The 17,994-nt window shown below is 42.7% G+C and overlaps 1 protein-coding gene across 3 annotated transcripts in view; it reads left to right on the forward strand.

Annotated features, from left to right (window-relative positions):
• Window positions 1–17,994, forward strand: part of LOC106583082 (S-adenosylhomocysteine hydrolase-like protein 1) — a 67,284-nt gene that overhangs the window by 41,940 nt on the left and 7,350 nt on the right. For all 3 annotated transcript variants that reach the window (XM_014166876.3, XM_045705440.2, XM_014166877.3), the window contains exons 2-11: window positions 1,134–1,245; window positions 1,428–1,571; window positions 4,940–5,040; window positions 9,626–9,728; window positions 11,617–11,711; window positions 11,845–11,951; window positions 12,043–12,159; window positions 17,075–17,138; window positions 17,479–17,567; window positions 17,888–17,958. In XM_014166876.3, the coding sequence (XP_014022351.1) occupies window positions 1,134–1,245; window positions 1,428–1,571; window positions 4,940–5,040; window positions 9,626–9,728; window positions 11,617–11,711; window positions 11,845–11,951; window positions 12,043–12,159; window positions 17,075–17,138; window positions 17,479–17,567; window positions 17,888–17,958 (1,003 nt within the window). The remainder of the gene's footprint in view (window positions 1–1,133; window positions 1,246–1,427; window positions 1,572–4,939; window positions 5,041–9,625; window positions 9,729–11,616; window positions 11,712–11,844; window positions 11,952–12,042; window positions 12,160–17,074; window positions 17,139–17,478; window positions 17,568–17,887; window positions 17,959–17,994) is intronic.

Consider the following 17,994-nt stretch of genomic DNA (forward strand, 5'->3'; position numbering starts at 1 on the left):
CTGTCGTCATGAGAGCCAGTTTCATCATAGTGCTTGGTTTTTGCGACTGCACTTGAAGAAACTTTCAAAGTTCTTGAAATGATCCGGATTGACCGACCTTCATGTCTTAAAGTAATGATGGACGGTCATTTCTCTTTGCTTATTTGAGCTGTTCTTGCCATAATATGGACTTGGTCTTTTACCAAGTAGGGATATCTTCTGTATACCACCCCTACCTTGTCACAACACAACTGATTGATTGGCTCAAAGGCATTAAGGAAAGAAATTCCACAAATTAACTTTAAGAACGCACACCTGTTAATTGAAATGCATTCCAGGTGACTACCTCATGAAGCTGGTTGAGAGAATCCCAAGAGTGTGCAAAGCTGTCATCAAGGCAAGGGTGGCTATTTGAAGAATCTAAAATATATTTTGATTTTCTTTGACTTTTTCGGTTACTACGTGATTACATATGTGTTATTTCATAGTTTTGATCTCTTCACTATTATTCTACAATGTAAAAAATAAAGAAAAACCCTTGAATGATTAGGTGTTCTAAAACTTTTGACAGGTAGTGTATATGGATTATTCATAAATCCAGGCACATTTTAACAGTTCGGCTATTGATTCTAGACCTAATTAAGTTGGTGTTTCCTCACTTTTGTTAGGCATTAAGGCAAGGGCTGTTTCTCGTCTCCTTATTCTGCTGCCTCCGCCGCGTTGTTCTCAACACCAATATGCTGTTTAACTTTTCTATTATGCACATAGCAACATGGTCTAGGAAAAGGCGCCAATTCAACAGCGCACTGATGTGTTTCAGAACCGTGGACAGGGACCACTATCCAACGCGGGACAAAACACATTTGTTATAAAATAATATCTTTATTAGTGTTGCACTATTGTTCTTACATCATATAACAATAGAATTGCTGTAGTACGTGCCATCCCCACTGCCTCCACAATGGATTAGTCTACTCAGACAGGCGTGAATCAGACTGGTGTCTTGTACACCATGAATTATAATTATTTGAATTTCTTTGCTACTGCTCGACTAATGAAATCTTGGTTAACCAACAGCCTATCGGCCAAACAATCGACAGTAGACTAAATGGGGTCAGCTTTAGTCTAAATTGTACCCTCTTTTGCACCTTCAGCAAATCCAGTTTGTGGAAGACAAGCAGGAGTTCAGCAGGTTCCCTACCAAGGCTGGCCGACGCTCGCTGTCTCGATCCATCTCTCAGTCATCCACGGACAGCTACAGCTCCGGTACTACACACACACCACACACCTGCACACCTGCACACCTGCATACATACATACATACATGCATACCTACCTACCTACCTACCTACCTACCTACCTACCTACCTACCTACCTACCTACCTACCTACATACAGATTGCTTGACCCTTTCGTGCTGACTTTCCCCTCTCTGTCTCCTTTCCCAGCTGCGTCCTACACAGACAGCTCTGACGATGAGACTTCACCACGGGACAAAACACAGCTCAACTCCAAGGGCACCAGTGACTTCTGTGTGAAGAACATCAAACAGGCCGAATTTGGTCGTCGCGAGATTGAGATTGCAGAACAAGGTACAATAGCATGGCTCTGTAACCTGACACCTTCACGTCTCACACACAGAACAACACAAGACGATAAGAAGTGATAAACCTCAAAACATTCCCAGGGGGCTCCAGGTGTAAGGTACTGGTTGTTGGTTATTTAAAGCATGTTCTTGAAATTTGCTGTCTTATGGCATGAATCAATTAGACTAATCAATGGTTGACAGTCTTTGATCATAGGTAATATTAGGACATGTTAATAAAACCACTACTGGCATCAATCAGGATGAAAAGAGCAACAAAAAACATTTCTGTGAACAGACAGTAAAGTATATCTAAATATTGCTCTTGCCAGGATTTTGGGCCTGTTGCTCAGAAATGTACTAGAATCCCACCCTCCAAGGCCAGGATTGGCAATCTCGGATTAACCGAGACACTGATTGAAGGGGAGAATCTGGGATAAGAAAAGAACAGCTTCGCTCAGTTCTGTGAATGACTGACATACTCTAGCAGCTAGAGTCTAGCTAGTTATCTATAGTAAGCTTGTTATCTATAGTCAGATTGACCTCGACCAATCTTTCTGCAGATATGGCTTCTGCTCTTAAGGGCTTCATAGATGACTGCTGTGTCGTATTATTAGGCTATTCTTTGGTTTTGCTGATCAGTCATTTGAAGTGTAACTCACACAAGTCATATCAGAGAGAGAAAAACATTATGCAGAAAAATCTAAGATTCACTAGTTCTAACTAGGGTTGTGGCGGTCATGAAATGTTGTCAGCTGGTGATTGTCAAGCAAATAACTGCCGGTCTCACGGTAATTGACCGTTAATTACAATTAACACGTTTAGCATCTCTTGGCTTCCACGCATAGCCTGCAAGTCACTGATGCAGACCTTTGGTCTAAAGAAACATGATATGAAGAAAATGTAGTCAATTTCAGAAGAACAGAATAGCAAACTCTGAATTGTCCTTATGTTAGGGCCAGATCTGGCTATACCATAGCTGTGGGCTACACTAGTTCATTTAGCAAACAAGATTTGCTTAGAATTCCGTGGCATAATTTTTTAGAATGAAGAATCCAATTGAACATAGCTGAATAAAAAAGAAAGGATATTCTCTCCAAGCGATTTCCAAGGGAGTGCGCACTATTCTGTGTTGAGCGGTTAACAAAGAAATGGGTGCTTAATTGAGTTAATTCTGCAAATGTTGTTGTGATACAAACGTTGGGCTATATATTTTGATTATTTATACATTCTAATGCTGTGTGATGTGACTCTAATGATGACTTGAAAAAAGTCATGGAAGGCATGAGCTCTGCTTTGTTGCTTTTGCAGTATGCACACACTTCATCAGTCTCTCATTCACAATTTAAGAAGCACTTGATAATATGCTCCTCAGGCCTCGAAATTCCAGCGGCATCCTCCTTGTGTGGCAGTAATGCCCCCTAAAAATCCATGCATTTTGCGGCCAAAGTGGCCGATGTGCCCTTGGGCTGAATACAATAATTATCATTCCCTTCTCCCGGCAGCCACCTCTCACTCACATGGCTCTCTCAGATACCTCAATTCTTATTAGCCAATGCCCGTCACTTGATCGGGTCCTTCTCACAGCCATCTCAACACTGAAGTAGGCTAGAAGTGAAGACAGACACATCAGGGACGCAACTGTGCGCGTCCCTCTTATTGAATTCCGCGGTACCTATTGAAGATGTTAGAAGAACAGTCCATATTTACTTTTCGACAGCCAACAAGATGAGTAGGCCTAACGAACAGCAAAAGCACTAGCCTATCTACTATCCCCCATAGTACAAAAGTTGACCTATTCTATTGGTCAACTTGTCCTTCTGTGCGAGAAATAAATATTCCAAATATACTCTGGGACAGTTGTTGGATGCGATAGATCCCAAATGAATACCATTCGCATCAAAAAATGTTTTAAAGCAATGAGGCTGATGCAACAGATCAGAACATTTAGCTTAAAATGTTGATTAACTATTAGGTTATTTCTTCAGATTATAAACGCAGCAATGCGCACAATTAGCGGGAAAACACTGTTCTCAAAAGTAACCGCAAATTCGATTATGCAAGTAATGCTTTATTATAAAGGTGCATTTCTCTGGTGAAAATTATCTACACCAAACTTGAAACTCACGCGCCGCCTTTGTGTGCCAGTTAGGCTCTTCACCGGTTGTAAAGTTATTTGCCCATTTTATTTGTGCTACAAACCTTATCAAAACATATAGGCCTATGGGCTAGGCTACATGAGAAGTGTGACTATGATTTTAAAAAGTCACACACAAAAAATTATTGCCTTACTGCGCATGCTGGGCATCATTCATAAGTGATGATACATTTCAGGTGTGGCTGAAATATCCAAATCCATTTGTTTGAAGGGGTGTCCACATACTTTTGTGTATATATAGTGTATATGTGTGAAATTAGTTTTGATTTAGAATGGACCATTATCATGCACCTGTCTCGGGGCAGGGGAAAAACAATAAATGTTATTCATGCACTAAAATAGCGAATGGAGGACGCTTTTCCCATGGTTCACTTTCATGCCAGCCAGGTAGGCTGTACTCCTGTTGTAAAGCGAAGCAATGTGCTTAATATTAGGAAAGTTGACGAATAAATATAGTAGGCCTGGCCTATAGAAAGCTAATCGGATCCTCCTATTTTTAATAGAGGCCATCAAAACTATGTTTGTTGTCAGAGTGATTACAGGGGACAATAGTGCTGAGTACCAGGCAGTTAGCAAGTTTGGTAGGCTACTAATGACTAGCAGCATCAGAGCTTGGAGAATCCTAGTTACCGTGACTAAACGGTCATGTAGAATTTGACTGAGGTCATGACTCCTGACCGCCGGTGTTGTGGTAATACGGTCACCTTAACAGCCCTAGGCCTAACCACCAGTTGACACCTTTGATGAAGCTAACCTTCAGTTTTTGCCATGTAGCAAATTCTTTGTCTAAAGTTCTCATTTTATCATTATTGTTTGATTTCAGACATTACTCCCCAAATAACTTAGATTTGATGTGTTATCCTCGGCCTAAATGTTGTGTGCAGCATGGCAGCTGAATCTACACCCTTAACACTGTCAGAACAACTCCAGAGATTGATATGGAGTGATCATCCTTGTCCAATATGAATTGGCAGGTTGCAAAGTCATAGCTTATTTGCGGTTATTTAAATTTTACGGCGCTCAGGTTTTGGTGCAGGAGTCCCTTAATTTTGAGAGAGATTTGTGTGGAAGATGGGAGAGTTGGAAGGGCTTTATATTCAGACCACTTTTCTGTTTGTCTACTCTCTGAATGTAGCTAACACGTTTGGAATCTCTTTCTTTCCCTGTTTCTCTATCTCCTTCACTCTCTATCACCCCACTTCTCTCTTTCCCCACAGATATGTCAGCATTAATCTCCCTCAGGAAGAGAGCCCAGGGAGAGAAGCCACTTGCTGGGGCAAAAATTGTTGGCTGCACTCACATCACTGCCCAGACTGCAGTAAGAAAACTCTGTCTTCTTACCTATCCTAATATCTCTGCCAAGGCTACAGGAGGACATTTTTCTCCTTACAAAGTAGGATTTGAAGGTCACAGCGTACACAGACTTTTGCAGTAACCAAGTTGGCCCTGTTGTTTACACTAATTTACACTGTCTCCAATACCCAAGCTTTGCTGCAATGAAACATCTCTCCCTCTGACATACCCAAATATCAATGCCAAGACCCTTCCCCACAGTATCGCTACTACAGAATAAGGTTGTGCGGTATACAGATTTTCACATCTTCGTACCGTTCTTCTCTCATCCCGGGATTTACGGTATTACTAGCTTAGTACACAAGGGCGGAAAAATTATATTACCAGAATGCTAACAAAATTAACTAACGAGCGCAAAGGAGAGAAAAAATAATTGCAAAGACAGGCAATCCAGCTCCTAAAATTATACATATATAGGTAGGAGCTACCAAATGTCATTTTTGGTGTGTTTGGACATTTTATGAGAATTTGAAAGAAAGATTGATCAAATGAACAGTACTGGCACTGGAGCCGAATGTATATACACTGTCTGTGTGGAGTCTGGGGCAATGGGCCTGCGTGCTCTGAGAAGATTGGTAAGGAGCAGTTGGGGTAGAAGCAGATGGGCAGAGAATGGAGAGGAGAAAAAACGCAAGGAAATCACAATGGTTCGTCGGAAGGGCTTTGACTTCTCAAACACGGCAGAAAGCCAACACAATGATGCCCCATCACCTTATTAATTCAGCCACTTACTTAGATAGCTAGCAATTTAAACTTAGGGGTCGGGTTAATGCAGAATTCTTAGTTTTCTACGCAGGGGGGAAAAAAGTAAATGCATAAGCAATATCTTGCTGTGTTTTGTAAGCGCAAACCTAAAATGCTTCTTATTGTAATTTCTGCTTGGCATCAGACAAATCTTGTGCTTCAGTTGCAGTTCTCCACTCGGATGAGAATTCACAAACTGGCATTCTATCAGCAGACAGCGCTCTGACTGATATGAAGAAGCTACTTTTCTCTGGTACTTTTCTCAGTGTAGCCACAATCCTTTTCTCTGGTAAAATGCAAGATGAACTTTGAAAAACAATAAGAAATGTATCTGGCTACATTATTTCTATGATGAGAAAATACCTTGCTTTTTCATTGAAAGCTCATTTGGCCTACTTGTGTGGCTGCCAGTCAAATAGCGTTTCACTTCTGTTGTCATCTGATGAAAATGTATCTATTTTCTGCCGAATGTGTTTCACTAATATATTTTCTGTGAAAGAAAACTATAGTTGCACGTCCCTGATCACTCTATTGAAGCAAAGAAACACTAACTTTCCATATAAAACACAACCGCTGTCAATACACAGCTGGACTCACCTGCTCCCACTTTCCCCAGTTGTGCTATTTACAAACAACAACATGACTGGCTCAACTGTTCTGGGGAACTACAGAAAACTTCATCATGTAAATAATGTGACAGGTGAAATTAACACAATCTGCTTTATCTTCTAACATACAATGAGGGGAAAAAGTATTTGATCCCCTGCTGATTTTGTACGTTTGCCCACTGACAAAGAAATTATCAGTCTATAATTTTAGTGGTAAGTTCATTTTAACAGTGAGAGACAGAAGAACAACAAACAAATCCAGAAAAACGCATGTCAAAAATGTTATAAATTGATTTGCATTTTAATGAGGGAAATAAATATTTGACCCCCTCTCAATCAGAAAGATTTCTGGCTCCCAGGTGTCTTTTATACAGGTAACGAGCTGAGATTAGGAGCACACTCTTAAAGGGAGTGCTCCTAATCTCAGCTTCTTACCTGTATAAAAGACACCTGTCCACAGAAGCAATCAATCAATCATGTTCCAAACTCTCCACCATGGCCAAGACCAAAGAGCTCTCCAAGGATGTCAGGGACAAGATTGTAGACCTACACAATGCTGGAATGGGCTACAAGACCATCGTCAAGCAGCTTGGTGAGAAGGTGACAACAGTTGGTGCGATTATTCACAAATGGAAAAAACACAAAAGAACTGTCAATCTCCCTCGGCCTGGGGCTCCATGCAAGATCTCACCTCGTGGAGTTGCATTGATCATGAGAACGGTGAGGAATCAGCCCAGAACTACACGGGAGGATCTTGTCAATGATCTCAAGGCGGCTGGGACCATAGTCACCAAGAAAACAATTGGTAACGCACTACGCCGTGAAGGACTGAAATCCTGCAGCCCCCGCAAGGTTCCCCTGCTCAAGAAAGCACATATACATGCCCGTCTGAAGTTTGCCAATGAACATTTGAATGATTCAGAGGACAACTGGGTGAAAATGTTGTGGTCAGATGAGACCAAAATGGAGCTCTTTGGCATCAACTCAACTCGCCGTGTTTGGAGGAGGAGGAATGCTGCCTATGACCCCAAGAACACCATCCCCACCGTCAAACATGGAGGTGGAAACATTATGCTTTGGGGGTGTTTTTCTGCTAAGGGGACAGGACAACTTCACTGCATCAAAGGAACGATGGACAGGGCCATGTACCGTCAAATCTTGGGTGAGAACCTCCTTCCCTCAGCCAGGGCATTGAAAATGGGTCGTGGATGGGTATTCCAGCATGACAATGACCCAAAACACACGGCCAAGGCAACAAAGGAGTGGCTCAAGAAGAAGCACATTAAGGTCCTGGAGTGGCCTAGCCAGTCTCCAGACCTTAATCCCATACAAAATCTGTGGAGGGAGCTGAAGGTTCGAGTTGCCAAACGTCTGCCTCAACCTTAATGACTTGGAGAAGATCTGCAAAGAGGAGTAGGACAAAATCCCTCCTGAGATGTGTGCAAACCTGGTGGCCAACTACAAGAAACGTCTGACCTCTGTGATTGCCAACAAGTGTTTTGCAACCAAGTACTAAGTCATGTTTTGCAGAGGGGTCAAATACTTACTTCCCTCATTAAAATGCAAATCAATTTATAACATTTTTGACATGCGTCTTTCTGGATTTTTTTGTTATTCTGTCTCTCACTGTTTAAATAAATCTACCATTAAAATTATAGACTGATAATTTCTTTGTCAGTGGGCAAACGTACAAAATCAGCAGGGGATCAAATACTTTTTTTCCTCACTGTATATTGATGCTGTGAATAAGCTTTTATATATTTACAGTGCCTTTTAGAAAGTATTCACACCTCTTACAGCCTGAATTTAAAATGGATTAACTTGAGATTTTGTGTCGCTGATCTACACCCAATATACACATTTTTTTTATTCATATAATAGGAAAAGCTGAAATGTCTTAAATCGGTAAGTATTCAAACCTAAATAAGTTCAGGTGTAAAAATTAGCTTACTAGGTCACAAAATAAGATGCATGATTTTTTAATAATAACATTATTTTTGAATGGCTACCCCATCTCTGTACCCACACATACAATTTTCTATAAGGTCCCTTAGTCGAAAAGTGCATTTCAAGCACAGGGAGGTTTTCCAATGCCTCGCAAAGAAGGGCACCTGTTGCTAGATAAAAAAATTAATAAAAGACACTGAATATCCCTTTGAGCATGTTGAAGTTCTCAATTACGCTTTGGATGGTGTGTCAATATACCCAATCACTACAAAGATACCAGTGTCGTTCATTACTCAGTTGCCGGAGAGGAAGGAAACCACATGTGATTACACCATGAGGCCAATTGTGATTAAAAGCGTTTAATAGCTGTGATAGAGAACTGAGGATGTAGTTACTCCACAATGCTAACCTAAATGACAGTGAAAAGAAGGAAGCCTGTACAGAAAATAAATATTCCAGAACATGCATCATGTTTGCAATAAGGCACTTTATAAAATTATTTTTTTATTTTACCTTTATTTAACTAGGCAAGTCAGTTAATAACAAATTATTATTTTCAATGACAGCCTAGGAACTGCCTTGTTCAGGGGCAGAATGACATATTTTTTACCTTGTTAGCTCGGGGATTCGATCTTGCAACCTTTCGGTTACAAGTCCAACGCTCTAACCACTAGGCTACCTGCCACTACTTAAGTAATAGTGCACAAAATATGGCAAAAAATGCACTTTTTGTCCTGAATACAAAGCGTTAAGTTTGAGTCAAATCCAGCACTCTTCATATTTTCAAGCATGGTGGCGACTGCATCATGCTATGGATATGCTTGTCATCGGCAAGGACTAGGGAGTTATTTAGGACAAAATAAATGTGATCCAGCGAAGCACAGGTAAAATCTTAGAGGAAATCCTGTTTGTCTGCTTTCCAACAGACACCGAGAGACAAATCCACCTTTCAGCAGAACAATAACCATAAACGAATGAAAATAATATTGTTACATTTTTCTTCCACTTTGAAATTGGAGTATTGTGTGTACATCACTGACCAAAAATTACAATTAAATCCATTTTAATCCCACTTTGTGAAACAAGAACTCTGTGTGAATATTTTCTGAAGACAAAATATATTGAGTTTTACTGCTCTCTTTTGTGTACTGTAAAGCTAAGGCTATTTATCATACAGAGATGTACAAGTAATATGTTGTATTTTTCTTGTTCCTCTCTCATTCAACCCCCTCCTCTCTCTCTTGCCTTCAGGTGTTGATTGAGACTCTGGTGGCCCTGGGGGCCCAGTGTCGCTGGACAGCCTGTAACATCTACTCCACACAGAACGAGGTGGCAGCTGCCCTCTCAGAGATCGGTAAGTAAAAGCTTTCAACATTACTGCTTTGTTACAGTATGAGCTTCTATATGGAAAAGAATGAGAGGCTGATTGTACTTCATAAGAGGTTTTTGAAAGTTGTGGTACATCACATTCATATTAATTAGTACTATTTCTGCGTACTATGCATACTTTAACTTGTATTAATATGTAATGAATTACATGATTGTTAAATGGGTGTTTCTTGTAAGGGTGCTACGAGTTGAGGGTGATTTGCTTCCCTGTGCCCTTTGAAACCAAGGAGACGTTTTTCGATATGTTCTCAATAAAGTCCTGAAAAACACAGAACATCAGGCTTGCCCTCTAGTCATTGAACTACAGAACCAAGACACGCATATCTCTTGGGTTGCTGGGTGATTGTTAAGTATATGTGATTCCGTAGTGGGGTCTCTTTGTTCATGGCCTGTTAGACGGTTAGGTTCACAACAGAGTCAGACTGCATTAAAGTAGTCACACCACTCAAGCTGGGAGAGGAACTGGCACACAGGCTGTGGGCTGATTAACTTGTCCTACGCACACAGTATCCTCTGACCATTTACAACCCACTCAGCAGTGTTGACATTTCTACGAGTGAGTTATGCCAGCAATCTTCATACCATACAGCAAGCCTGCCAGAAACCTACTGAGATGGAGACTTGATCAGATGAAAGGAGTAGATAGTAGTACGTAGGTGTATACTTACAGGGATGAGGTTGGAGGACTAGGTATGAGGTTAACTAAGAAAAAGTCAGTGGGATAGAGATCGTAAGCCCAGGTGCTGTATAGCGTGTTTCTAGCTGTATGGTCATACAGGATGAGCAGCGTGGCAGAGGAACCATAGAGCCTTCAAAATCTACCTAATAGCAGGAATCAGAATTGTGTTTTAGTGTACCACTATTTTTTTATTTGTTTTACATAAGCTCTCCCTTTCCCACATAGTTGTGTAAAGCTCCATCTGTCAGATTATCTCTTTCTAATAAACAGTTGGTCCAGGTCTTTTATGGAGAGAAATCTCCCTGCTAACAGATGAAAGGGCTGTGTCCTCTGGCAGCTTCCGTTTCTGCCTGTCTGGTCTGGTCTGCTCTACTCTCTCTGGGGTGGAAATGACCAGGAGGCCTTCTGTCCTGCTGCAGCTATCACCTGATGTCTGGTCCTCTTCTAGAAATCACAGGATAACAGCTTTTGAGACAAGAGACCCAGCTTATTATCCCCTCTAGGTTTAGAGAACAGACATACAGAGGGTTTGACTCTGTGTTATAAAGCCTGCATTATGATGTTATAAGCATCTCAGAAAGGAAGTAAAATGTTAGGTCAGTTCACCACAATTGGTCATGAAGACACATAGCAGTATAGGACTACTGTGTAACTAAGCCTAATAAGCTACAGTAGCGATTCTACATGATCATTCAGTACTCGTGTCAATATTGTTATGGCTGCTATTGATAGCTGTTTCCTGAATGATTATGAGTGTGTGAAGTTAGCTTTAATGTTAGAGAGCTGAAGTCTTTAGTGAGCAGGGTTGTGTAAGTGTTCTGCCTGCTGGAGGAGCCTACAGCACTGTTCTTGGCTATGTGGTGTTGTGGTTGGATTGTTGTGCAGGTCCAGATATCTGGAGTTAAGCTGCAGGCCATTATATTAATATGGCTTTAGAGCAGATTATACGGACGTTGAGCACCGTGCGTTCAAAGGTGATCAGTTCTGCTCTCTGGAATGAAGGGTCTTTGCATCACAAATCAATGATTTTGCTTATATTAAAGGTTCAGGACCCTGTGCTGTTGTTTAAAAAGGGATTTTGATTTGTCTCTGTTTTGTAATATCTGTCTGATCTGGAGAAATATAGCAATTTCTAAACCCCTCTATTCTCCTAACTACCTTGTGATTTGTGCAGGTGTGGCAGTTTTTGCCTGGAAGGGGGAATCGGAGGATGACTTCTGGTGGTGTATCGACAAGTGCGTCAACATGGAGGGCTGGCAGCCTAACATGGTACCCATATAAGTCTATAATTTATCCTCCTTTAACAACAAGGCAAATGTCCTTGTAGACCATTTTGTGTTACTGATGTCTGTTTGTTGTCACCGTTTGAGAATGTTGTCCCTTCTTGCTGTGTCTGTGGTAGATCCTTGATGATGGAGGGGACTTGACCCACTGGGTGTATAAGAAATACCCCAACGTCTTCAAGAAGATCAGGGGCATTGTGGAGGAGAGTGTGACTGGGGTCCACAGGTAATTTTAGTTCTGATTACAGCACAGTCACACACGCAAGACCAGCGGGCAACTCTGAGCTAAGTTACTTAGTCACCTCTTTGTCTTTCAGGTTGTACCAGTTGTCCAAAGCAGGCAAGCTGTGTGTGCCAGCCATGAACGTGAATGACTCTGTGACAAAGCAGAAGTTTGACAACCTCTACTGCTGCAGAGAGTCTATCCTGGATGGGTAGGTGTTAAATGAACCTTTAAGTGAAGTGAATGTTGTCACTACAACAGTGTTCTTTGCACTACATAACAATGTATCAATTAGATTTATTTTGTAAATACTGTAGATACTGTACATAATCAGGGCAAGGCGGGTGACCGGAAACATGACCGAATACAGTGTAGGTATTCCCTCCGCAAGGCAATCAAACAAGCTAAGCGTCAGTATAGAGACAGAGTAGAGTCGCAATTCAACGGCTAAGACACGAGAGGGATGTGGCAGGGTCTACAGTCAATCACGGACCACAAAAAGTTAACCAGCCCCGTCGCGAACCACGATGTCTTGCTCCCAGACAAACTAAACAACTTCTTTGCTTGCTTTGAGGGAAATATAGTGCCACCGACACAGCCCGCTACCAAAACCTGCGGGCTCTCCTTCACTGCAGCCAACGTGAGTTAAACATGTTAACCCTCGCAAGGCTGTCGGCCCAGACGGCATCCCTAGCCACGTCCTCAGAGCATGCGCAGACCAGCTGGCTGGTGTGTTTACAGACATATTCAATCAATCCCTATCCCAGTCTGCTGTTCCCACATGCTTCAACAGGGCCACCATTGTTCCTGTTCCCAAGAAAGCGAAGGTAACTGAGCTAAATGACTATCGCCCCGTAGCACTCACTTCCGTCATCATGAAGTGCTTTGAGAGACTAGTCAAGGACCATATCACCTCCACCCTAGACCCACTCTAATTTGCTTACCGCCCCAATAGGTCCACAGACGACGCAATCACACTGCCATAACCCATCTGGACAAGAGGAATACCTATGTAAGAATGCTGTTCATCGACTACAGCTCAGCATTTAACACCATAGTACCCTCCAAACTCGTCATTAAGCTCGAGACCCTAGGTATCGACCCCGCCCTGTGCAACTGGGTCCTGGACTTTCTGACTGGCCACCCCCAGGTGGTGAGGGTAGGAAACATCATCTCCATCCCGCTGATCCTCAACACTGGGGCCCCACAAGGATGCGTTCTCAGCCCTCTCCTGTACTCCCTGTCCACCCATGACTGCGTGACCATGCATGCCTCCAACTCAATCATCAAGTTTGCAGACAACACTACAGTGGTAGGCTTGATTACCGACAACGACGAGACAGCCTACAAGGAGGAGGTGAGGGCCCTTGGAGTGTGGTGTCAGGAAAATAACCTCACACTCAATGTCAACAAAACAAAGGAGATGATCGTGGACTTCAGGAAACAGCAGAGGGAGCAGCCCCATATCCACATTGACGGGACAGTAGTGGAGAAGGTGGAAAGTTTTACGTTCCTCTGCGTACACATCACGGACAAACTGAAATGGTCCACCCACACAGACAGCGTGGTGAAGGCGCAACAGCGTCTCTTCAACCTCAGGAGGCTGAAGAAATTTGGCTTGTCACCAAAAACACTCACAAACTTTTACAGATGCACAATCGAGAGCATCCTGTCGGGCTGTATCACCGCCTGGTACGACAACTGCTCCGCCCACAACCGCAAGGCTCTCCAGAGGGTAGTGGGGTCTGCACAACGCATCACAGGGGGCAAACTACCTGCCCTCCAAGACACCTACACCACCTGATGTCACATGAAGGCCAAAAACATCAAGGACAACAACCACCTGAGCCACTGCCTGTTCACCCCGCTATCATCCAGAAGGCGAGGTCAGTACAGGTGCATCAAAGCTGGGACCGAGAGACTGAAAAACAGCTTCTATCTCAAGGAAATCAGACTGTTAAACAGCGATCACTAACATTGAGTGGCTGCTGCCAACATACTGACTCAAATCTCTAGCCACTTTAATAATAAAAAAAATGGATGTAATGTATCACGAGCCACTTTAAACAATGCCACTTTATATAATGTTTACATACCCTACATTACTCATATCATACGTATATACTGTACTCTATGCCATCTACTACATCTTGCCTATACCGTTCGGCCATCGTTCATCCATATATTTATATGAACATATTCTTATTCATTCCTTTACACCTTTGTGTATAAGGTAGTTGTTGTGAAATTGTTAGATTACTTGTTAGATATTACTGCATGGTCAGAACTAGAAACACAAGCATTTCGCTACACTTGCATTAACATCTGCTAACCATGTGTATGTGACAAATAAAATTAGATTTGATTTACTGTACATACATAAAATCATATACACTAGACAATATAATGGCGCCGGAGGCTTATGACCGAAAAGAGCTTCTGGACATCAGAACAGCGATTACTCACCTCAAACTGGACGAAGTTCGTGAGTCCAACTAGAAGTTTAATGAGTCCGTTACCAAGGATATACTGCTTTCCGGAGAGCAGGCCCAAATCCCCGTCATTCACCTGAAGAGAACGCGGAGATACAGAGGGAGAAGGTCGGGGTGCCTTATGAGGATTCAGAGACGAGTGAGTAAATCGCCACTACCATCGGTTCTATTGGCCAACGTGCAATCACTGGAAAACAAACTTGATGATCTACGGTCAAGACTAACCTACCAATGGGACATCAAAAACGGTAATATTTTATGTTTCACCGAGTCGTGGCTGAACGATGACGCGGATAATAATTAGCTGGCTGGGTTTTCCATGCATCGGCAGGACAGAGAAGTTACGTCTGATAAGACGAGGGGCAGGGGTGTGTGTGTCTATTTTTCAATAACAGCTGGTGTGCCATGTCTAATATTAAAGACGTTTCGAGGTATTGCTGTAGACCACACTATCTACCAAGAGTTATCTATATTATTTGTAGCTGTCTATTTACCACCACAAACCGATGCTGGCACTAAAACTGCACTCAACGAGCTGTATAAGGCCATAAGCAACCAAGAAAATGCTCATCCAGAAGCGGCTCTCCTAGTGGCCGGGGACTTTAATGCAGGCAAAATTAAATCAGTTTTACCTCATTTCTACCAGCATGTCACATCTGCAACCAAAGGAGAAAAAATTCTAGACCACCTTTACTCCACACACAGAAACGCATACAAAGCTCTCCCTCACTCTCCATTTGGCAAATTTGACCATAATTCTATCCTCCTGATTGCTGTTTACAAGCAAAAACTAAAGCAGGAAGTACCAGTGACTCGGTCAATACGGAAGTGGTCAGATGACACGGATGCTACGCTACAGGACTGTTTTGCTAGCATAAACTGGAATATACTCTGTGATTCATCTAATGGCATTGAGAAGTATACCACCTCAGTCTCCGGCTTCATCAATAAGTGCATCGACGACGTCGTCCCCACAGTGACCGTACGTACATATCCCAACCAGAAGCCATGGGTTACAGGCAACATCCGCATCGAGCTAAAGGCTAAAGCTGCCGCTTTCAAGGAGCGGGACACTAATCCGGAACAAATCCCGTTATGCCCTCAGACAGGCAAAGTGTCAATACAGGACAAAGATTGAATCCTAATACACGGGCTCTGACGCTCGTCAGATGTGGCAGGGCTTGCAAACATTTACGGACTTCAAAGGGAAACCTAGCCACGAGCTGTCTAATGATGCGAGCCTACCAGGCGAGCTAAATGCCTTTTTATGCTCGCTTTGATGCAAGCAACACTGAAGCATGCATGAGAGCACTCTGGAAGGACTGTGTGATCACGCTCTCCGTAGCCGATGTGAGCAAGACCTTTAAAAAGGTCAAAATTCACAATGTCGCGGGCCAGACTGATTACCAGGGCATGTACTCAGAGCATGCGCGGACCAACTGGCAAGTGTCTTCACTGACATTTTCAACCTCTCCCTTACCGAGTCTGTAATACCTACATGTTTAAACAGACCACAATAGTCCCTGTGCCCAAGAATGCAAAGGTAACCTGCTTAAATGACTACCACCCCGTAGCACTCACGTCAGTAGCCATGAAGTGCTTTGAAAGGCAGGTCCACATTACCAACGAACTATCATGGTCCTAACACACCAAGACAGTCGTGACGAGGGCACGACAACACCTTTTCCTCAAAGTTCTACAGCTGCACCATTGAGAGCATCCTGACCGGTTGCATCACCGCCTGGTATGGCAACTGCTCGACATCCGACCGTAGGGCGCTACAGAGGGTAGTGCGTACGCCCCAATACGTCATTGAGGCCAAGCTTCCTGCAATCCAGGACCTATATACTCGGCGGTGTCAGAGGAAGGCCCCATAAATTGTCAAAGATTCCAGCCACCCTAGTCATAGACTATTTTCTCTGCTACCGCCTGGCAAGTGGTACCGGAGTGTCAAGTCTAGGTCCAAAAGGCTCCTTAACAGCTTCTACCCCCAAGCTATAAGACTGCTGAACAATTAATCAAATGACCACCCGGACTATTTACATTGACCCCCCCCTTTTGTTTTTACACTGCTACTTGCTGTTTAATATCTATGCATAGTCACTTTACCACTACCTACATGTACAAACTACCTCGACTAACCTGAACCCCCACATGTTGACTCGGTACCAGTACCCCCTGTATATAGCCTCGTTTTTGTTATGTAATTTTGTTACTTTTTATGTTTTTTACTTTAGTAAATGTTTGTATTTAGTAAATATTTTCTTAACTCTATTTCTTGATCTGTTGTTGGTTAAGGGCTTGTAAGTAAGCATTTTACGATAAGGTCTACACCTGTTGTATTTGCCACAAATACAATTTGATTTGATATACTCAAGTCCTGTTCTGCTGAATTTTTCCCCAAGGCAAAATATGATGCATTTTCAGTGTCCCAACCAAAGCATCTCTGGCCTGTGTAAGCCAATAAATCAGGGTAACAACATGGCCTGTGTGGCCTCCAGTGGCCTGGGAAGTTGCTTTTATAGACGGCTACTGCCCATTTCACTCAACCTGGGGTTTTAACACACCACAGAAAGGCTGACATCCTGAATCCTATTGTTTCCCCTGTCTCTGTCTCCATGTTTCTGTCTGCAGCCTGAAGAGGACCACAGATGTGATGTTTGGAGGAAAGCAGGTTGTTGTCTGTGGTTATGGAGAGGTAAGGAGGTTTCATAATATACATCTAGTTCTGTTTGAATAGTCAGTCTTTTCCGGCTATGCTAAACCTGCTATAATGAGAATATGTGCACTCAGTGTAATGATTATCACCTGTACAGTACATATTAGTACATCAATATACATAAGAGTTCAATGCCATCTCATGCTAAGTTATTGTGTATTTAGTCTAATGTAATCCTCCTCTAAAGAGTCTAATGTGGACGTCAAGGTTTACCAGTATGCATGTTCTGTAGTGGGTAATTTGTGGCCTTTTCTGTTTATCAAGGTCAATGTGATGTGGTCATATTATGTAATGCTAATGCAATGTGCTCTCCCTGCAGGTTGGGAAAGGTTGCACTGCCGCACTGAAAGCCATGGGATCCATCGTCTACGTCACAGAGATTGATCCCATCTGCGCCCTGCAGGCCTGGTGAGGGACAGCAAGTAGGAAGCAGGAAGTACCAAATGTTAAGCACTGCTGACCCAGAGAAATGACACAATAACGTGGCCCTGTCCTGCTCTGAGAGAAACCTTTGAAACATAAAATACTCCAGCAAAATATAAATGGAAAACCTGAGCTGGCTTTTATAATTCAGGATAAAACGATAGAAACCGGACAGCAATTTATTAATAAACGTTTGAATATAACAATAAGCCTTATTATTTGAATGGCACTTTACGGTAGGCAGAGCACTTGTCTCTCCCCCTCGGTTCTGACTAACCGCTCTTTCCCCATGTGTGTCTTAACAGCATGGACGGCTTCAGGGTGGTCAAGCTGAACGAGGTCATCCGCCAGGTGGACGTCATCATCACATGCACTGGTAAACAACATCAAACTACTGTGTTTATGTAATCAA

Source organism: Salmo salar, chromosome 22, assembly GCF_965601325.2.
Source record: "Salmo salar chromosome 22, fSalSal1, whole genome shotgun sequence".
Taxonomy (NCBI): Eukaryota; Metazoa; Chordata; class Actinopteri; order Salmoniformes; family Salmonidae; genus Salmo; species Salmo salar.